Source organism: Molossus molossus, unplaced genomic scaffold (genome assembly GCF_014108415.1).
Source record: "Molossus molossus isolate mMolMol1 unplaced genomic scaffold, mMolMol1.p scaffold_m16_p_1, whole genome shotgun sequence".
NCBI classification, from domain to species: Eukaryota; Metazoa; Chordata; class Mammalia; order Chiroptera; family Molossidae; genus Molossus; species Molossus molossus.
Window position 1 is genome coordinate 193430194 of NW_023425344.1, and position 23719 is coordinate 193453912.

Consider the following 23719-nt stretch of genomic DNA (forward strand, 5'->3'; position numbering starts at 1 on the left):
AGGGCAAAGTGTCATGATGCCGGCAATTTTTAGAGAGAAAGACAAAGACAAAGCAAATGTGGCAAAATGTTAATTAGCAGCCAGGAACCTAAGTGAAAGGAATTCAGGTGTTCATTACACTATCCTTCCACTTTTCTGTAGATAAAAAAATTTTCAAAATAAAAAGTTACAAAAACTAGTATCATATGCAACTCTACCAGGAGTATACTCTACTATTGTATAACCATACTGCTTTAGTAATTGCTTATTTATGAATTTCTTTGTCCTACTAACCTATCATTGAGGTCAGAGACTGCTTTTCTTGTTTGTTTGTTTGTTTGTTTGTTTGTTTTTAATTAATTGTGGCATCTTTAGGATCTAGCAGAGTAGGCTTTCCATACATATCTTTTGGAGAAATTAATAAATGTGTTAAGTCAGAAATATGCCTAAACACAGAATTCTCAATCAGCCAGTATGTAATTTAATGTCTACATTGTGTCAAGCATTTTCTTGGGTGCTCTGGAAGAAGGGACTATCAGTCAAGGTCACTGAAAAACCCCATTAACTATCACTGGGCTAAGGCAATGAGGAAATTGCCTTTGGGAGAAATGTATTTGGGAGAAATGCTGAGGATTAAAATGAACAGAGCCAGAATTATACAGAGAACTAAAATTAGAAAGTTAAGAACTAAGCCCTCAATTATCAGGCATGTAGTTTCTGAGGTAGGAAGCGATTCCTCAAGATTCTATCTTTATTTTAGCTCCCAAAAATGGTAGACTGGGTAAACACAGATGCTTTTTCTCACTAAAAACACACAGAAATATTGCAAAGAACATATTCAAAACAACATCACCACCAATAACAAAATTTTAAGGACAAGGTCAGAGCAGTAAACTTTGGCCTGATGCCATGATGACCCAGAGGTGGCTATAGGCACTACAGACTTCTACAAAGAGGAAGTGGTTTTGTTTCATCACAACATAGTTAACTGAGCCCTGAAGCTGGGATGCTGGAAGCACTTGGAGAAAAAGTGAGTAGAAAAACTCACCCACCAGCAAAATTATCAATAAGAAGACTTCATTCTGAATGAGAAGAAGTTTTTCTCATGACAAACATAAATCCTGGCCTATACCACACATTTGAGTAGATTCTAAATTTACATAACTAATGTAGAACAGCCAAAGATTAACACCAAAATCTGTCTATGACCAGTGAAACCTTGGGGCACCAAGCAGAAGTAAACACTTCCATAATATAGGATGAATTAAGCCTTATTGAAGATGAGCTCATAACATAACGGAAAACCACCAGACAGAGAAAAGGAGAAGGCTGGCACCTTAAGAATTTGAAATAACAGTACAGCTGAAGGAAACTGTGAGATAAGGATTCAAAATGTTTAAAAACATAAAAGACAAGAAAAAAAGCCATAAGGGAAAAACATAATGATTTGCAAAACTATGAGTGAACAGAGCTTACGGGACACCAATGAAAAGATTGACACGTGCATGATGGGAGTCTGAGGACAGAGTGAGAGAATGGTGCACAAAGAATATTTGAATAATGGCTAAACACTTTCCAAATTTGATGAAAGAAGTGAATCTACACACCCCAAAAGTTCAGTGAACTCCAAGTAGGATAAATTAAAAGAGATCCACACAAAAATAGATGTATAATCAAAGTACTGTCAAGACAAAGACAAAGAGAGAATCTTGAAAACAGCAAAAGAGAAAAGACTTGTTACATACTTATTATTCCTTAATAAGATTAATAGCTTATTTTTCATCAGACACCATGGAGACCAGAAGATAGTGGGATGACATTTTTAAAGTGACAAAACAAAAAAAAGAAACTCATAAACCAAGAATTCTATATTTAGTAAAACCGTCCTGCAGAAATGAGGCAGAAATTAAGACAATGCCAGATAAACAAAAGTAAAGGCAGCTCATTATCACTAGATCTGCCTTATAAGAAATGCTAACGGGAGTCCTTTGGGTTGAAATGAAAAGGACACCAAATAGTTCATTCAAAGCCATATGAAGAAAAAGAGATCTCTAGTAAATGTAACTAAATAGGCAAATATTAAATTCAGTATTATTGTATTTCTGGTTTGTACCCCCACTTTTTTTTTTTTTTTTTTTGATACATGCCAAACCCGGGAACCAAACCCGGGACACTCTCTGGTCCACAGGCTGATGCTCCAACCACTGAGCCAAACCAGCCAGGGCTGTACCCCCACTTTTTATTTCCCACATAATTTAAAAGACAAATGCATAAAAATAATTATAAATCTATATTACAGGGCACACAATATATGAAGATATATTACAATAACATAAAAGGCGACACTGAGTTGCACAGGAGCAGAGTTTTGTGTATTACTGAAGTTAATTTGGCATTAATTCAAACGAAATTGTTATAAATTTAGAATGTTAAGTGTAATCTCTGTGGTAACAAAAAAAACAACACCAAACACACACACACACACACACACACACACACACAGGAAATATATATCCATATATACATGAAAGAAAAAATATATATACACAAACATACACAAAAGGAAATGAGAAGGGAGTCAAAATGTTTCACTACCAAAAATCAACACAAAAGAATGCAGTAGTAGAGGAAATGAGGGACAATAAAAGTATAAGACATACAGAAAATAAACAACAAAATGGCAGAAATTCTTTTTTATCAGTAATTACACTAAATATAAATGAATTCAACTCTCCATCAAAAGGCAGAGGTTCACAGAATGGATTTTAAACAGTGATCTATATAACTATATGCTGGCTATAAGAGATTCATATTATATCTAGAGACACAAATAGATTGAAAGAGAAAAAAATGGTTAAAGGGATTCCATGTAAATAGTAACCAAAAGAGAATTGGATGGCTATATTGGCATCAGGTAAAATAGACTTTAAATAAAAAACTGATACAAGAAACAAAGGAGAACATTATATATTAATATTATATATCAATAAAAAATCAATTCATCAAAAAGATATAAGAATTATAAACATATGTGCACCAAATAACACATCCCCAAAATATATCAAGCAAACACCAACACAACTGAAGGGAGAAATAGTTCTGCAATAATCACTGGAGATTTTAATACACCACATTCAGCAATAGTTAGAACATCTAAGCAGAAGATCAATATGGAAATAGAGGACTTGAACAACACTATAAACTAACTAGACTTAACAGACATATAAAGACACTCTACCCAGTAAGATCAGAATACACACTCTCCTCAAATACATATGAAATATTCTCCAGGACCGACCACGTTAGGTCAAAAATCAAGTCTCAATATAATTTAAAAGATCAAATTCATATATAGCATCTTCTCCAGTCACAAAGGAATAAAGCTAGAAGCAAAAGCACTGCAGGAAAACTAGAAAACTGACACATATGTGGAAATTAAACAACACACTTTTAACCAATGGGTCAAGGAAGAAATCACCACATGCAAAAAATAACAGAATACTTTGAGACACACAAAAATGAAAATACAACATAGCAAAGCTGAAGAGTTTTGGTGGAAGCAGTGCTCAGAGGAAGATCTGTAGCTGTAAATTTCTACATTAAAAAATAAGAAAGACTGTAAATCAATAACCTAAACTACACCTCAAAAACTAGTAAAAGTAAAAACCAAACCCAAAGCTAGGAGAAGGAAGAAAATAAGAATTAGAATGGAGGTAAATTAATTAGAGGATAGAAAAAATAAAGAGAATAAACAGAACCAAAAATTAGTTCTTTGAAAAAATGAACAAAGTTGATAAATCTTTAGCTATAGTGTCAAAGAAAATGAAAGAGAGAAGACATAAATAACCAAAATAAGAATGAAAGTGGGAACCTTACCACCAATCTTACAGAAATAAAAATTTTTTAAGAGCCCTGGCCAGTTTGGCTCAGCGGTTAGAGCGTCGGCCTGCGGTCCTGAGAGGCCCGGGTTCGGTTCCCACTAGGGGCGTATACCTCGGTTGCAGTTTGTTCCCGGCCCTGGTCGGTCGTGCGGGTGGCAGCCACTTGATGTGTTCCTTTCACGTCGATGTTTCTCTCTCTCTCTCTGTTCCTCTCTCTCCCTCCCACTCTATCTGAACAAAAAATGGAAAAATGTCCTCAGGTGAGGATAAAAAAAAAAAAAAAAAATTTTTAAGAGATTATGAACAACTTATACACCAATAAATCAGATAACCAAATAAAATGGACAAATTCCAAAACCACACAAATTACCTAAGATTCCAGAAGAAACTGAAAATCACTAGAGATGAATCAGTAACCTCCTTAACAAAGAAAGTAAAGAACCAAGTGGTTTCATTGGTGAATTCTACCAAATGTTTAAATTAGAATCAATATCAATCCTTCTCAAACTCTTCCAAAAAATAAAAGGGAACACTTCCTAACTCATTCTATGAGGCCAAGTCTAATACCAAAGCCAGATGGATATCACAAAAAAAAAGTTACAGATCAATATCCTTATGAATACAAACACAAAATCTCAACAAGCTACTAGCAAAAATTGAATCCAAAATCATATTAAAAGAATTGTATTGATCAAGTAGGATTTATCCTGAGATTTCAAAGGTGCTTCAATAGAAGAAAATTAATCAATGTAATAAACAACATTAACATAACAAAGGAAAAACCTATATGATAATCTCAATTGACACAGAAAAGACAGGCAAAAAAATCCAACACCTTTTCATGATAAAACAACCAGAAAACTACAGAAATAGCCCTGGCCAGGTAGTTCAGTTGGTTAGAGCATCATCCTGATATGCCAACATTGCAGGTTCAATCCCCAGTCAAGATACATACAAGAATCAACCAATGAGTGCATAAATAAGTGGAACAACAAAGTGATGCTTCTCTTTCACAACCCCTCTCCCCCCACTTCTTTCTCTAAAATCAATAAATAAAAACTTAAAAAAAGAAAAAAAACTAGCCCTGGCCAGTTTGGCTCAGCAGTTAAGAGTGTTGGCCTGCGAGTTGCAGGTTCAATTTCGGTCAAGGGCATGTACCTTGGTTGCGGTTCAGTCCCTAGCCCTGGTGGGGGTCATGCAGGAGGCAGCCAATTGATGTGTCTCTTTCTCACACTGATGTTTCTTGCTCTCTCTTTCCCTCCTACTCTATCTGAAGATAAATGAAAAAATATCCTCAGTGAGGATTAAAAAAAAGAAAACTAGAACTATGCCCTTGCTCAGTGGTTAGAGCATCAGCCCACAGACCCGTTGCAGGTTCAATTCCAGTCAAGGGCATATACCTTGGATGCAGATTTGATCTCCGGTCCTGGTCAGGGTCATGCCAATCAATGTCTCTCTCTCACATCAATGTTTCTGTCTCTCTTTCCCCCTTCCTCCCTCCCACTCTATCTAAAAATCAATGGAAAAATATCCTTGGGTGAGGATTTAAAAAGAAAAGAAAAAGAAAACAAGAAATACCTCAACATGATAAAGGGTATTTATGAAAACCCCACAGATAACATCATACTCAATGGTGAAAAACAGAAAGTTTTTCCCCTATATTTTTTTTGTGTAGAAAAGTATTGTATTTTTCCATTTGCTTTCTCTTACATTAGACGCTGAGTAGGAGTTAAAGCAAACATTTTTCCATAATGCAAGTGAAGTAAGAGTCTTGAAAGAGCTTAATATGACCAAGATTTGCAAGGGCAGGAAACTTTCAGTGAGGCCCTATTTACCAGCTGAGTATTATTTCCACAACTCCCATAAAAACCTGACAACCCAGCCTCTTTAGGAAATATATTCAGGAAACTTCATTAACACTATCCACCACCACCCAATTCAGACACAAGATGCAAACAACTATTTACTTGCCTGGTGCTATTCTCTACTTGGTAAAGGTTGTAAGACTTCTGACAAGTTCTGCAAAACTGCTTAAGTAAACTTTGTTATTACCCTGTATGTACCATATATAAGTATGTTCCCATCAGATGCTGTAGTCCTTGCAGTGATAATAGCCATATTTTCTGCTTTAAGAACTGGGAGTACAAGGTATTCAGTGTTGTACTACTAGAAATTCTAGCCAGAGCAATTAGGTAAGATAAAGATATAAATGGCATTCACATTGGAGAAAAAGAAGCAAAATTATCCATTCACCGGTAACATGATTCTATACACAAAAAATTCCAAAGAATCTACAAGAAAGCTACTATAGCTAATACATGAATTCAGACGTTTGAGGGTACAAGATCAACACACATAAAGCTGTTGTATTTACAAACACCATCCACAAACTACTCCATAATACAATACCATCTAAAAGAATAAAATACCTTCGGTTCCCGCTAAGGGCATGTACCGAGGTTGCAGTTTGTCCCCGGCCCCAGTTGGGGTTGTGCGGGAGGCAGCCACTCGATGTGTCCCTTTCACGTCAATGTTTCTCTCTCTCCCTCTCTTCCTCTCTCTCCCTCCCATTCTAGCTGAATAAAAATGGAAAAATGTCTTCGAGTGAAGATTAAAAAAAAAAAAAAAAAGAATACCTAGGAATAAATTCACCAAAACAGTGAAAGATTTGTACATTAAAAACCCCAAAACATTGTTGAAAGAAATAAATACCCAAATAAGTAGAAAGATATACCTTGTGGATTGGGAGATTAAGATAATAACACTAGCCAAAGCAATCAATAGATTCATGCAATCCCTATCAAAATTCTAACATTCTTTTATGCAGAAATGAAAAAGAAAATCCTAAGATTCATATGGAATTGCAAGGGACCAAAATAGTATTACAAAAGAAAAAATTGGGAGTATGCACATTTCCTGATATAAAAATATACTAGAGCCATGGCTGGTTTTGCTCAGTGGTTAGAGCATGGACCCACAGACCAGAGTATCCCGGGTTTGGTTCCTGCTAAGGGCATGTACCTCGGTTGCAGTTTGTTCCTGGCCCCGGTTGGGGTCGTGTGGGTGGCAGCCAGTCGATGTGTCTCTCTCACATCGAAGTCTCTCTCTCTCTCTCTTCCTCCCTCTCTCCTTCCCGCTCTATCTGAAGACGAATGCAAAAATGTCCTCTGGTGAGGATAAAATATATATATATATATTAGAAATTACATTGTTAGTATATAGGAATGCACTCTATTTTTGCACATTGATTTGTATCCTGCAACTTTACTGTATTTGTTTATTGTTTCTAATAGTTTTTTTTTTTTTTTTCACCTGAAGATGTGTGTGTGTGTGTGTGTGTGTATTATTTTATTTTTTTAAATCCTCAGTCGAGGACACGTTGTTGGGGTTTTGTTTTTTTATCCTCACCCAAGGATATTTGATATTTTTTCCATTGATTTTTTAGATAGAGTGAGAGGGAGGAAGGGAGAGAGAGGGAAACATCAATGTGATAGACAGATCCATTGGTTGCCTCCTGCATGACCCTGACCAGGGCCAGGAATCAAACCCGAAACAGAGGTGCATGCCCTTGACCAGGAATCAAACCTGTGACTCTTCAATCGGAGGGCAGACACTCTAACCACTGAGTCAAACCAGCCAAGGCAGGACACACTGTTTTTTTAAATTTATTAATTTTATTATTTTTAAAACTTATCTTTATTGTTCAATGTATTACAGACATCCCTCTTTTTCCCCCTTGACCCACATCTCCCCAATCCTGCCCCTCTCCTGCTTTCCCCACCCTAATGTCTGTGTCTACTGGTTATATGCATATAAGTTCTTTGATTTCTCTCTTCCCACCCCATCTCCCCACTTCCCTTTGAGGTTCAGCAGTCTAACAACCAATTTGTACTTCCTAATCCCTTCATCTTTTTCACCCAACTCCCCTCCCATCTGGTAATCAACAAAATGTTCTCTGTATCTATGAGTTTATTTCTGTTCTGCTTGCTCATTTTGTTTGTAGAATCAATTGTTGATAGATATGTATTTATTGCCATTTTATTGTTCATATTTTTTTATCTTCTTCTTCAAGAAGACCCGTCAACGCTTCATATAATACTGGTTTGGTGGTGATGCACTCCTTTAGCTTTTTCTTGTCTGGGAAACTCTTTATATGGCCACTGATTCTAAATGACAGCTTTGCAGGATAGAGTAATCTTGGTTGTAGGTTCTTGCTTTTCATCACTCTGAATATTTCTTGCCACTCCCTTCTGGCCTGCAAAGTTTCTTTTGAGAAATCAGCTGACAGCCTTATAGGAACTCCCTTGTAGGTAACTACTGCTTTTCTCTTACTGCTTTTAAGATACTCTCTTTATCTTGAACCTTTTGCATTTTGATGATGATGTGTCTTGGTGTGGGCCTCTTGGGGTTCATCTTGTTTGGGATTCTCTGTGCTTCCTGGACTTGTATGTTTCCTTCACCAAGTTAGGGACGTTTTCTGTCATTATTGTTTCAAATAGGTTTTCAATTTCTTGCCCTCTCTCTTCTCCTTCTGGCACTCCCATGAGGCAAATGTTGGTACACTTGAAGTTGTTCCACAGGTTCCTTATAGTAGTCTGTTTTTTTTTAATTTTTTCTGTTCTGATTGAGAGTTTTTTGCTTCCTTATATTCCAAATCGATGGTTTGCTTCTTGGCTTCACCTACTCTACTACTGATTCCCTGTAAACTATTCTTTCAGTTAGTGCATCCTTCATTTCTGACTGGTCCTTTATTATATACTCTTGAGGCCCTCACTAAGTTCACTGAACATCCTTATAAGCATCTGTTAAGATTGTTTATCTTCATTTCATTTAGTTATTTTCCTGGAGTTTTGTTCTGTTCTTTCATTTGGGAAGTGCTTCTTTTGTCTCCTCACTTTGGCTACCTCCCTGTATTTGTTTCTACGTATTGCTATGTCTCCCAGGCTTCTTACGGTGGCCTATTGCGGTAGGGGTCTTGTAGGGTCCAGTAGGACAACCTCCCTTGTCACCCAGCTGGGCCCTTGAGGTGCAACCCTCGTGTGGACTTTACACCCTTCTGCTGTAATTGCATATTGATTGCTGTTGGCACGTCAATGGGAGGGATTTACTCAGACTGGCTGTGCCCACTAACCACCAACCTCTGACTACCTTCGATGACCAGCTTTGCAGGGGCCCACCACACAGAGCAAGACTTACTTCAGCAGGGCTCTGGTACCCCGAGTCCATTCCTTGAGTGTGTCAGTTGTGAAGGTGGTTGGGTGGTAGTGCTTCGATGTGGTCTAAAGCTGTCCACTGGGTGTGCTGGCTCTGGGGCAAGGTCAGCCACTGCCTGTGTTCTACTAGGGGCCACTAGGCATAAGCTACAAAGCGATCTGCTGATGGTTGCTTCTTGTGCTGGGCTTAGAGGTGCCCAGGCAAAGCCAAACTGTGGATCAAGGCGGGCTGCTTCTAGTGCCAGGCCTGGGGTCACTTAGCGAGAGGTATGGGGCTCACTATGGCCAGATACTGTTTGTTTGAGAGAATTTAGGAAAATTTGAAGCAGGAGCCACAACAAGCCAATCCTATCTATGGTAAAACCACTGGAAACAGCTTGGGTGGTCCTGAAGGTTGGGTGGGGCAGGGCCTCAGGGAATCACCAGGATGGGGCAAACAGAAAAGGCCAAGTTGCTGGAGTCCAAGATAACGCAGCAACCTGCCTTCCCTGTGGTAGAAGGACTCATCAAAGGAACAAAGGCCTCCACCAGCACGTCTGTCCTCTGTCCGGGAGAAAGCTGCCTTTCTTCGCCCCGATGCCAAACAACACAGTTCCTCCCTGTATGTCTCTAGTGCCTTTCACGCTGCCTCTCCTCCACGCTGGACCTCAGAGGGAGCAAGTCCGAGTTAAGTCCATGCACGGACCTTTAAGAAGAGCTGCCTGGGGCTCCAGCAGCCTCAGCCTCCCTCAGCCTCAGTTCCCGGTGGTTTTTACAGCCAGAAGTGATGGGGACTTCTCTTCCTGGTACTGGAACCCTGAGCTGGGCGCCTGGTATGGGACCTTCACAGCTGAGGTATCCTGATTTTTATCCACTACATGTGGGAGTGGGACCAGCCAGTCTGCACCTCCACCCCTTCTACCTGTCTCAAGGTGGCTGCTTCTTTAATTTCGTAGTTGTAGGACTTCCATTCAGCTTGATGTCGGGTGGTTCTGAAGGATGTTTGTTCTGTAGTTTAGTTGGAATTTTGATGTCCTTCTTTTTTTAATTGAATTTTTTAGAGAGATGAGAAGGGAGAGGGAGGGAGATAGAGAGAGAAACATTGATGTGAGAGAGAAACATCGATTGGATGCCGCTCATACACGCCTCAACTAGGGATTGAACCCATAACCCAGGTATGTGCCCTGACCAGGAATCAAGCCCACCACCTTACAGTGTACAGAACAACACTCCAACCAACTGATCCACACTGGCCAGAGCTAAAGTCAAAAATTTTAAATAGATATTAAGAAGTGTCTTGCCCAGCCGTTGTGGTTCAGTGGATGAGCGTTGACCCATGCACCAAGAGGTCACTGGTTTGATTACTGCTCAGGGCACATGCCCAGGTTGTGGGCCAGAGCCCCAGTGGGGGGCATGCAGGAGGTGGCCAATCGATGTTCTCTCTCATCAATGTTTTCATCTCTCTCTCCCTCTCCTTTCCTCTCTCTCTAAAATCAATAAAGAAAAAAAATTAATTAAAAAAAGAAGTGTCTTTAATCTCCTTGTTAGTTTCGTTACCCTTCTCTTTTCTATGTTCTGGATTTGATGGGATATAGTTGAATACAGAAAGACACAGTTCCATATAATACAAAGCAGAAAATCTTTATTTAAGCACTGAGAATTCATGACTAGAAACGGCAAACCTGAGCTGTGGTCCCAGATCTAGCAGCTGTGCCCTTCAGCAAGGCAGTTATTACCTTCCAGCAGCATATTCCTTTTTTGCAAAATAAAAATGTCTAAAACTGCAAGTTGTGATCTTTACGCATGTGAGAAGGAAGAGAGAATGACACTGCGTGTCTTAGTAGGGAACAAGGTCTCTCTACTGACTCTAGCGTAAGTTTTAGGCAATCTTAAGCTTCACTCTTCAAAATGTTCATTACCAGAATCTTAACAAGTATTTACAAGTTTAAAGGTCAATGGAAAATAATAATGCATTTTTTTGTCTTTTATTTCAATTTGTAAAACGGCACCCCCTTCTAAAAGATGTGTAACAGAGTAAAACTGATTGTCAGCTTCTTTCCGTCCTGATAAAGAATGGTAGAGTAAATTCCAATATGTTAAGAAACTGGTCACTTCTTTATTGACCAACTGTGGATTCACTTGTAATTTCTCATTGTACCATTTACTAAGAAGTAAAATTCTCTCCCTGAATATCAGAGCTTCCTACTTGACACCTGGTGGACTGAAAGTTAAACTTCACAAAGTTATAATATCACAGTTTCCTCTGTCTACATACTTTCATGGATTGATTAATCATCATAGATTTCTAAAAATGTAAGTAATCCAGGGGGAGTTCATGGGGGAAGAGATAAACCACAGCACTTACATGCATGTATGTATGACCAATGAACACAGACAACAAAGCTGGGGATGGGGCAGGGGAGTGTGTCAAAGGGGGGGAAATGAGAAACATCTGTAACAAAAACAAATTAATAAATAAAAAATTAAAAATAAAAGTGTAAGTAATCCAGGTAAAGATACTTGCAGGCTTTGAAGAAATATTTCATCACTGGAATAACTTTAAAAATCTCTTTGGTAAAATGTTGGTAATATAATTACTTTACTGAAGTTGGTCCAAACTTAATATTGTATTAAAAGTATTACTAAGTCAACCCTGGCTGGGTAGCTCAGTTGGTTAGTGTTGTACCGATTTGCCAAGGTTGCAGTTTCGATCGATGGTCAAGGCACATTCAAGAATCAACCAATGAATGCATAAGTGGAACAAATCAATACCTTTCTTTCTGTCTCTCTCCCCCTTCCTCTTTCTCTCTATAATCAATTAAAAAAAAAAAAAAGTATTACGAAGTAAGAGCATTAAAATGTGGCTTTCTTGCACATATAAAAAGTAAATTCTTTTTATTAAGAAAACAGTAAACACATTTAACTGCTAAAATTATTTAATAGCTGTGATCTCCCTTTTAAAACAATACCAAAATGGCAATACCAACATCAAAGCATTTTTTCCTTTTATGTGTCTACTCTGAGGTCAATGTCTTAATTGAAGTTACTATAAATCCAATCAGAGGGACTCAAGCTAATTCTGTTTGAAAGCAGGGGGAGGGGGGTATTAAAACCTTGTCATTCTCTTTTTTAAAAAAAATATGTTTTTATTGATTTTTTTACAGAGGAAGGGAGAGAGAGCTAGAGACATCAATGTGAGAGAGAAACATCGATCGGCTGCCTCCTGCACACCCCCCATCCCCCCACTGGGGATCGAGCCTGCAACCCAAGCATGTGCCCTGACAGTGAATCTAACCAGGACCTCTCAGTTCACGGATGATGCTCAATCCACTGAGCCACACCAGCCAGGCAAACCTTATCATTCTTAATAAGAACTGGTGGCTGTGGTGGGGAGCCTGGATAGTCTACTTCTATTAAAACACATCCACAGGAGAGTTTAGCAGAACTCTCTTAAAATGAAATCAGCACTATTTTTTAAGCATCAAGTCTATAAACATCATAATACACTATTAATTATTAGCAGAACCAGACCCATATTTGTCAAGTTATACCCTCAGACACTATGACAGCCTTCAAAGCAGCACAACCATCCTGAACTGCCCAGTCTCAGACAAAGTAACTTATTTTTGTAGGCTCTTAAAAATAGTATGGTTCAAATGATCATATTGGTTTAAGATCTCCCCATCTCCCAAAGTAGATCTCCCGAAGGTTCACAGCAAAAGGATGAATTCTTAAAGTACCAAGTTTAATAATGACCAAGCTTTTAAAATTTTTTCTCAATGACTTAAATGCTTCTCTTGCAATTTGATTGAACTTAGTCTTATAAAAATATAATTTATTGGCTATTTACTGAGAATTACAATGACAGAATTATAAAAATTAGGGCACTGTGTTGTTCAACATCCATCCCCCCTTTTTTCCAGCTATCCATTTTTACAGATAAGACCAATATGATTAAGTGATTTGTCTAAAGTCATATAAGTCACAAGCAGGAGAAGAAATGGATGTCTGGCTCTCCAAAACATGCTGTTTTGTTATTTTTTCTGCTTTTCCACAGCAGCTCCCTGCAACTCAATAAAAAAGAAAAAAAAATAGCAGCTCTAAGAATATTTATTGATATCTAAGATACTGGCACTTGCCAATGTCATAATTTCTTTATGGAATGACTGCAAGAACAAGAAAACAAGAACTCAAGAACATTAAAAGTCTATTTTGACACAGATACTTTTATTTTGAACTGATGATTTACTCTACTCCAAGTACTTTTTGGAGTAGAACACACAGTACCAAATGTTCAGCCAGCCTTGCTCAGCATTAGAGCCATTTATTCAAAGATTCTGCTTCCTCTTTCATCCATCTCACGTTGCCAATTGGGCCACCAGTGACTACTGGCCTCTACAGGTGGCCAGTTGCATGTTGCAACAATCATAACTTTTACTAGTGTAAATAGCTAACCAAAACAGAAGCACATACGAAGTGTGATAGCTTGGGAAAGATGAAAACTATGAAATCCCTGCCCACTACAAATAAGTAATCTAAAACAATATTTCGATAGTAACCACTAAAAAATTTGCCTGAAATTTTTTATATCCTAATTAACATATGTTAGTGTCTAATTACTGTCCCTTTAGTCACCCCTTGATGCCCTCTCAAGACGCCATCTTTACAACATTATCTGCAGGAAGCTAAATTGCTTCTGCTCAAAATAAGTCTATGGTACCATTGAATGAGCTGAAAAGATTTTTGTTAACCATTCACCCAACGAACCACCTACCACACAGCAAATGTTATTCTCTGGGCTGTTAATCACATACAGTTTTACTTCTCTCCATGCAAAGCATCACAATAGATGTTCTTTAACATTTACCACACATGGAGATTTCTCATATCTTTTCAATTACGGTGTCCATCACATCAAGAAAATAAAAGGCGCTGCATAAACAGGGTTAAATGAAATTTGCATTTACTCTTTGACTAGATAGCCCCTGAAAACGATCTAAAATATTGAAATAAAAATGAAAATGGACCTCCAGAAGGGTGAACTCGTAATAATTTTCAGTGTATCAGATGTGTGAAAATGGGATAAAGAGAAAATATCACTCCAACTTAGACAAACAATGATTCAAACACAATTTTTTTTTAAATTCAGCTTCCTTGACAATACTTAAAAATAAAAAATAGTTCTCTAATCAATACATTTAGCAGTAGTAACACCAAAATAAATAAATGAATAAATGAATCAATAAATAAATAAAATATCAAGCACACTAATGGCCCCAGTATAACTTAGAAAGAAGTTCTTTGTTATTTTCAGAAACATCAGTGGTTCCCCACCAGGGGTGATTTTGACTCCAAAGCACATTTTTCGCTGTCACAGCTGGGACAAGGAATTGGTGTGTAGAAGCCAGGGATGCTGCTACACATTATACACTGCACCCAACGGCCTCCATAATGAAGAATTACCTGCCCACACATGTCAACTGCACCAAGGTTAGAAAACACTGAGAAATGTAATCCACAGCAAGGACTATCCTTTCCTTTTTTCCTTCTTTTATTTTATGATTTCTTTGGGGAGGGGCAAGGGGTAACTGTTGGTGAAGTAGAATATCCATTCTTAGTAGTACTAAAAATACTACGAAACAGCCCTTTCTGGTTTGGCTCAGCGGTTAGAGCGTTGGCCCAGGACCAATGAGTCACAGGTTCGATTCCAGTCAAGAGCATGTACCTCGGTTGCGATTTGTCCCCGGCTCTGGTTGGGGTCCTGCGGGAGGCAGCCACTTGATGTGTCCCTTTCACGTCGATGTTTCTCTCTCCCTCTCTCTCCCTCCCACTGTATCTGAACAAAAATGGAAAAATATCCTCGGGTGAGGATAAAAAAAAAATACCACAAAACAATAAAAAGGCCATTTTGGAGGATTACTGCAAAAAAGTATAATTGATTTAGAGAAAATAATCTTTATAAAGCAGAATCATTAAAAAAAAAAAAATAACCTCACACTATCTAAATGGGAATTGCTGTAGTTTTATAAATTTTAAAAGAAAAGTTCCTTCCCATCAGTTTAAAGAACTAAGCCCAGTTAGGTACAAGTTTGAAACCAAAACCCTGAACAATGATTGCATTCTCCAACAGTCACTTAATTAATCTAGCCATTATAAATGCAGCTTATAAAATATATAGAGATATATAAACACAAGAAAAGGGCAAACCCTCGAGAAACTGAGACAACAATATTTTTAATTCATGCTTTCTGCTCAGTCTATAAGAATTTGACTTTTAAAGCTCATCAAAAGCAGTTTCTGAGAACTAGAGGTTAAAAAAAAAAAAAAGAAAAGAAACAAGGAATGTAAAAGTCAGGAAAGTATTTGTCAGATTAGTGTCAGAAACCTTTGTGCAGAGGACGCCTTTATCCTCTGCAATACATATCCCTACAGCAGTTCACTTGGCTTCAGAATTACAGTCACTGAAGGTAATTTGGAACATTTTCCCCTTTTTTGCACATCATCATTGTCAACTCTTGACTGTGAGCTTGTTCTATGCAGATTACCATGTTAGAGTTCCTGACAATATTGCTTTAATGAGTACAACTGTGTCGTCTTCTTCCTCTCTTAATTACCAAGATTAAAATAATGACTTTTTTAAATGCTTCAATAAAAAGTCTGGACACTGTAAACTCTCAGAAATATTAAAATAGTGCTGACTGACAATGAAAACTTAATCTGGGGTACAATTTTTAGGATTTCTCTTAAAACAATCATAGCGGCTTCTAAAATCCAGGTATCATCCTCAAAAAAATACCTCACTCAACATTATTGATTATTTTTCATATAAATGGTCATTGCCAGGCCCTGGCCAGGTAGTGTAGTTGGTTAGTGTGTCATCCTCACCCAAGGCTGCGGGTTTGATCTCCAGTCAGGACACATACAAGAATCAACCAATTAATGCATAAACAAGTAGAACAACAAATCGATGTTTCTCTCTCCCCCCCTCCTTTCTCTCTCTCTCAAATCAGTTTTAAAAACTAAATAGTAATTGCCAGTTTAAAAGCTGAAAGTAATCAATCCTGAGTGACTATGCCTATGACACACAAATATCATCTCTCAAGATTATAGCCAAGAATATTAGGGTTTTCAAAAAAGTAACCTCAAATGCATTTATTTATTAACTGAAAAACTCCTTCAACCTAAAACCCTGGTTAAAAGACATGTTCTTTGCTATTCTTTTACGTTTATCTGGACTTCATCAATAGGCCCAGCTGTTAAATTAAGGAGCAATGACAACAAATCTCTGGGCAAACAACTGCTCTTGAGTGAGACCCTTTCTCTTAATAATCAGAGACAGTTGACAAAAGAGAGATATACCCAATGCCCTTTCAAAATTCCACTAAGAATCTGGACAGAAGCAAAATATATAAACATATTTACATACATCTTGAAAAAAATTATAATTCTACCCCTTAGTGGATTCTGCTTCCTTAAAAAGTAAAATTTCCAGCAACTGTGAAAAACAGTGAGATAGTGTTACACATTTCTGAAGATGAGAAATGATCCTCACTAATCAGCTGCAAAGTGGGAAAAACTGGTTCCATTACCCAGCGATTATCAGGTACCTGATAAACCTTTTAAGTAGACAGACTCTAAGAACCAGTGTCATTGTAAGAAGACTGTAGAACTATAAGTGCTTTTACTTCCCTGAGTTAGCTTATGCAGTTTTAAGATGGTCAATTTTTTTTTTTTTTCTTTTTTTTTTTTTGTGGTACGTGCCCCTAGCAGGAACCAAACCCAGGACTCTCTGGTCCGCAGGCCGATGCTCAACCACTGAGCCAAACTGGCCAGGGCAAGATGGTCAATTTTAAAGTTAAACATGTACTTCTGAACCATGTCCCCTCTCTTTAAAGATAATTTTTCTTGGGTCCCAGAAAGCATCATCTGAACCTTATATACAGTGTCACCAGATTGATCTCTCTAAATATCTCAGTTCTGTCTTATTTTTCCAAAATCAAATTACTTTTACTTTTGTGTTAGCACTCTTAAATTAGGGCAGATAACTGTTAACAGCATGACTTGAAGTGAACATGCACACAGGTAACACTCTGTCCTTTACAGCATCTACAGATCTCAATAAAAAGTGACAATGTAGCAAAATCTTGGGTCCAGGATCATTAATAAAATTCAAAATTTTGGCTAACAGCCTCTTAGTTTTAATCTTTTGTTTTAAATATACTACCCACCCTCTTTCTTTTTAACATAAATCTTTAAATGTTTTCAATATATTTTAAGTTCACATTTCAAGGCCAACTCTGGGCTATAATACATACATTACTCTTTAAGATAAAAACCACACTCACAGAAGAGATTTTCATTAATCTCACAAAAAATTCAAGTTTAATTTCAATTTAAACTGAGTTACAAACATTTTATTCATGGAAAACAATCAATAAATCTCCTTTTAAAGTTATAGAAATGGATACCCCCCACCAACAACTTTAGGAATGCCACAACTAACCCCAACATTTTGAAAAAAAGTCCATCATAAAGTTACAATTCCTGTGGTCTTCCAGCTACAAATAAATGCTCATTTAAAAAAGTATTTTCCACCTAAGTAAATCATCCTGAAAAACCTACAAAATATAAGCCAGCTTTATGTTCTCTTTCCCTCTACCCTAAGACTTCAATTTCCACCTTTTATGGAAAGGAAATAAACAACTAGCTTCCTGTTCAATCACTAGCTTACAGCCAGTCTTTTACACATCACAGAACACAACCCGCCTCCTCCTTTACTTCTCTCAAATGTCTCTTATCTTAATTTAAACTTGTTGAAATATGAGACCATTTTACCACACTAATGCTTTCCTATGAAATTTATCTTACTTCAACATTAAGAATTCAAGAAACGTCAAGATATCCATAGATTATTTCTTACTTCTAAAACATTTAAATTAGATTATTTACATAGTGAAGACATAGCACCCATGACAGTGAAAATTTGATTTGCCAAAAGTTTAAAATATTGAAATTTATAGGAAACGGTTTAATCTTGTTCAAACTATTGTATACAACTAGAAAAAGGGTCTCCCACATCATTCCCCTTTCGGTTCCAATTACATGAAAATGTAAAACAGCTATTGATAAAAAGGATTCCCTTAAAAAAAAAACAACACCTAAATATTACTTTAACCCTATACTTTCCTTAAAAAATGGGGTGCCTTAGATAAGCTAAATTAGACAAATTCTTTTGTGCTTGGATGAACAACAGGAAAGCAAAGCCTCCAGGCCTTTGGGGAGGAACCTTGTCCCTGAAGCAGGCTCTGATGTGCTTGGGAGATAAGGTTCCACCGTGACACTTAAGGAAGGGCCTACTCACATTCGAATTTCTGCATTCCTCAAGAACAATTCGTGGCAATCGCTAACTTTGCAGAAGAGCTACATGAAAGCTTTGGCCAATGAATGAGGGTCATCTGCTCTTTATCACAAGGGTAAACCTCATCCTGGCCAGTTTCTAACCTTTTAACCCTGTGAATTCCTAATTTACACATGAATAATGGAATTCTTGCCTAGAGTGCAACTTTCAGCTTCTAGTTCCTAAATTTAGAAACCAAGACTTGATTGCCTGTGTGTTAAAAACCTAAAACTTGCCCAGATTAAAGTTTTAGATTTCCAGGTGCTGTATTATTACACTTTTGAACCAATGCTTGCTGACAAAATCTTTGACCAGAAAATAAAAAGAACATACTTGCACCCTACTGCTATCAATAACCAGTAGAGAACCAGCTTTAAAAACAACAGCAAATGTCCACTTAATGCCTATTCTCTTCCTGTTTATTATATCTTTACCCTGAACGCAAGATAAAGTCATCTGAGCCTGCATCATTGGACATTGCTTAGGTATCAGAACTAATTTTGTGAGTTCAGAATCTCTAAGAAATCTCAGATTTCTAAAGAAAAATCTACATCCACTATTCATTTATTTTAAAATCTATACTACTGAATGCAATTTCTCAGCAAAATACCTCCTCAGAGTTAAATAAAATGTACTCATATAAAAAGTGGGGTCCCTGTAACTGACTACAGGTGATATTTAATAACAAAGCAATGTTCTAAATAGTTTTGCTGGAAAGTTTTTGATACTTATACTATGAAAACTTCTTCACATTAAAAATGATTCACATATAATTAAATATTTATCATTAATTTTTATAAAGATGCTTAAAAAGCCAACACTATCATTTGTTTTGCTGTTACCAACATTTGTTACATTGTTCAGACTATGAAATCTGAAAGCTCTGTACCCTTTCAAAGTATTTCTGGGTACCCCTGAATTCTGTCAGAGGTCCTGGAAATGAATTGTGGCCATGACAAATGCCTCATCTTTTCAAGGACCATCCACCACCCCCTCCATCTTTCCATCTTGCCCATCTCTTCTCTAGGAAGGTAATACCAGTTACAGTTTCTGGGTATGAAAAAACAAGATTTCTCAAACCCGAAAAAATAGAAAAATTACAATTTTCTAAAACAATTCTACATAAAACAAAATTTAAATGAACAGAACATACTATAAAAAGCATACTCTCCTGAAAACAGCACTGCCCAGAAAAACCATTACTCAGCAACAACAACAAAAATAAAAACTGGCCAAATGATTACAGCAAAAAAAAAAGTTTATCAGAAATCCTCTCAGGTTCATGCTATTCTTAGGGGAGGGGACTAGAACTGAAAATTTTTCTGACATATTTCAATATAAAAATGTTTGCTTGCAATTTATTTTCTAATTAATCATTATTATACAAATAAATTATTATTACAAGGGTGACATAGATAAGACCACAGACAGTTGTAATAAAATCACCTAGGAAACTTCTTGCCAACAGCTTCCTAAATTTCAACTGTGCAGACTTTGAAGAAGCTAATTCCTAAAGATGATGCCTTTATCTCAAGAGCTCCCTCTTCCTACTGTTCATCTTTTAAATGATCAATTTGTAGATATAGTGCAGAATCTATCTTTTGAGGATCAACAAAAGTATTTAACTTGGATGCCTATAAAGCTATTTAAAAGATACAGTTGTGTGGGTTTTTTTTCCCTTTAATAATTAAATTGTCTACTATAATGCTGAGTGCTAAGCTGTTGTGTCTGATCACCTGAAGAAGTGGACAGCCTCCAGTGGGAACAAGGAATACCCTATCTTTCTTGGGGTTATCTTCACACTCAATAGGGCAACCACCAATGGATCACCTGGATAAATGGTTGATCTGATAGGGCTGTTAATACAAAGAAAATCATTAGACAGCAAACTTTATGACAACTGGAAAAAAGTGGGCAGATCTGGTTTAAATCCATTAGGCATAATATGGAAATGGCCTTAATCTCTTTCTCTCTCAGCAGGAAAAGACTAGGAATACTTCAAAGGCCTGAGAGTTACTGACCAATGCCCCTCTAACAATTAAAAGCAACATGGGTGATCTTAAAGAAGCCAGAGAAAACCAAGGTTGGAGTATAAGACAGATTTAGCACTCAAGGGACATTTACAAAGCAGAAAGATTTGCTTGTAATTTTTAAAATTTAATTATTCTTTTACAAAAGATGAGATTTTTGTAATAACTGCTGTTGTGTTGACCAAACTTTTACACTCAACTCTCCTCATAGTATGAAACACTGAATTTTATATAAAGTCATCTCTCTACAGGTTTTGGTGTTCTAAACCTAATTTGACTTTTGTTCTCAATCACTCATTTGAATTTACATTTTTTCCGCTCAGATTTTCCTGCATGTCTTTTGCTGGCATCAATTAATATCTCCAGGAAAATTCCTAATATTTGTATGACTTCATGATTAGCATATAAATGAGTCAAGAAATTATCAGAATGTAGCAATGAAAAATGTAAAACAGTCAAGGACTTAAACACTTACTTGATAAGGTAAGATGAGCTTTTTGACTAAGAATGGCTCCATATTTGTTCATGGCCAAGCATTGATAAAATCCTTCATCAGACTGCTCTCCTCGCTTGCCTTCCACCTCACTGATGTATAAAGAGCCGTTAGACAGAACCTGGATCCGTTTACTTTCAGACACTTTTGCTCCATTTTTCAACCATGTGACCTTAATAGGAATTTCTCCATGAGCCTGGCAATCTAACATGACTGGGTCCTTTCTTGTGACAGTTACATCCTGTGGTTCTTTTATAAAAAACAGTTCGCTAAAGCACCACATTCCTATAAGAAAAAAGGGGAAAGGTATACCCAGAATTATAGGTATAAAATAATTTCTTAATACACAATTGTAAAACACATATTCAGAAGGTAGTAAGACCATGTTTAACAAACCATATTAGTTAACTCAGAAGCACCTTAATAACCCAATCTAAGTTTCAGCAAACCTTTTCAACAAATTAGAAATATCACCTTTTACAACATCTACGCTAAAAGCATAGGGAAGATTTCAGTAACTCCTATGCCTTGTAAGAATTCTGTTCTCAAGTTTCCTAGAGTTTCAAAATCATCAGAACTCATGAGCACAAGCTGTTTGCTACTTTTACAAGCTTGTCAAAAAGATCTTGAACAGAGTAAGTCGTAAAAGTCTAATTTTACAAGAAATCATTAGCAAAACTCCAACTCTGTGAACAAGCAAGTTTATTTCCTTGTCCCTTGAAGTGTTTTTGGAGCCCAGGCACCTACTCCTTTGAGAAGAGCGTTTATCTTTTGTGACAAATTACAAGTTTGCATTTTTACATCTGCCGTTTTATAGCAAGGACTCTCTCTGTCTCCTCTCTTGGAAAGAGACCCATTTACTTAATTTCTGCATCGCCAGGTAGATATTTAAAGGACAAGAGTTGACTTTGAAAAGTTGGTAACTCTTGCTGCTTGTACTCAGTGGGTGATCGGATTAGAAAACTTTTATTTCTTTTTTTTTTTTGGAACTGCCAAATGTTGGGAAAAAATGTGTGACTAATTGGTCCTTACTGTCTAATAGGGATAGGAGATTGCTTAGTCAACCAATACACTTTTTATCAGAGGAGAGGACAGACTTTATCCTAGGTGTACATATCGCCCGGGTCCCCTCCAGGATCCAATGACCACCCAATACCCTGTCACCTCTTGCATTTAGTGCAAAGACCAGCTAAAGTCTTGCATACTGATTGGGGCTGAGTAGAGCATTAGGGGTTTGGAGGGAACGTTTCATCTTCCTCATGATTGTTTTGAATCTATGATTACAAATCCCCGGGATTGGTCTCTGTCTCTCAGCAAGGCAGGTCCTCAGTAACCTCACACACTAGTCACGCTCCCACGCCCGGGCTGACGACTTCTAATGTATGCCCAGGGGGACGCGAGGGACCCTAACAGCCCCGCGCTGTTGAGGACCCCTCCGGAAGGCGCCCATTGTGTTTCCGACAAATCTGACTTTCATCCTTTTCTCATGCAAACAGAAAACTAACTCCTGCAGAAAAAAAGTTAAGTCAGGGGTTTGTAACCTGTAAATAAATAAAACCACCTATTCGCCTGAACACCTCTCCCACCCCCACCCCCCAAATCCATTTTACACTTTTTACCTCTTTGAGGATAACCAACACAGACGCAAAAGAAAAAAATTAGTTCCTTCAAGTTGGCGCACGGCTAACCTGGAGTGTGGAGGATCCTTCAGTTTCGTACACACCTCAGGCCCTGCCCCCAAAACACCTGGCTGTGGAAATAAATTCTCTCTAGGTGCCTTCCTTCTCAGGTTCGGGCACCTTCATTCCCTCCGGGACACAAACCGGCCACGCAAATTCCGACCCTCTTCTCTTTCCACTTCCACCCCTCCCGTCCCCGCCTCGCTCTATCCGGATCCAGGAAAGTGGGGCACCAGGGGTGCTGACCTGGGCGCTGAGTTCACCTACTCTTTCCCCCGCCCTAAAAACGCGGGGGAGTCCCCACTGCAAATCCAGAAAGCGGCGCGGAACCCCGGGCCCCCTGCGTGGCTAGTCTGCCACTAAGGAAACAATATAAATAAAGCCACGTGCGGCCGCGGCGGCCCCGGCGGGCGGGCGGCGCGCGGCCCAGGCTGGCTGCAGGGCGAGGACGCAGCCGGAGCGCGGACAATGGCGCGAGGAGGAAGGGGCGAGAGTGGACAGTGGGCGCCCGGGCGCCGCAGCTCGCAGCCCCGGGAAGCGCTGGGAGAGGCGCCTGCAGCCCTGCACGCTGCCCCGCGGGCCACTCGCGCCTCCAGCAGCCGCTCCCGACTGAGTGCAGGGAGGAGACAGGGACCGGTGGTCAGCGCCACCGCGGAGAACCCCGCCGCTTCCCCACGCGCACCCGCTCCCTCGCTCCCCAGCCCACGCGCGCCCACAGGCGCGGAAGCGCAAAAGAAAGCGCGCCCACCTGGAACCGAGCCGAGGAGCAGCAGGAGCGCGCGGAGCAGCAGCATCCCTGGCGGCCGCGGCCGGGCGAGGGGTCGCAGAGAAGGCGCCATTCAGCGGGGTTGCGCGGGCATGCTCCCCCGCCGCCCCGCAGCCGTTGACCGCCTCCCGGCCCCCGCCTCCCGGCCCCCGCCTCCGCAGCTCCCCGCGCCGCGGCTGGACGCGTGCAGCCTGGGCTTCCCGCTCGGGTACCGGCGTGGCGTGGCGCGGCCGGCCTTCGGCTCTCTCTGTGGTCACGGCGAGGGCGGCGCACGGACACCCGCTCGCAGGAGGCGGGGGACC

General features: G+C 38.8%; 1 protein-coding gene across 1 annotated transcript in view; it reads right to left on the reverse strand.

Annotated features, from left to right (window-relative positions):
- PRTG (protogenin) overlaps nucleotides 1-23490 on the reverse strand; it is a 137618-nt gene extending 114128 nt beyond the window's left edge. The window contains exons 1-2 of the mRNA XM_036268399.1: nucleotides 23400-23490; nucleotides 20955-21257 (exon numbers count right to left, since the gene is read on the reverse strand). Of these exons, the coding sequence (XP_036124292.1) occupies nucleotides 20955-21257; nucleotides 23400-23490 (394 nt within the window). The remainder of the gene's footprint in view (nucleotides 1-20954; nucleotides 21258-23399) is intronic.
- Between the last annotated feature and the right edge of the window lie 229 nt (nucleotides 23491-23719).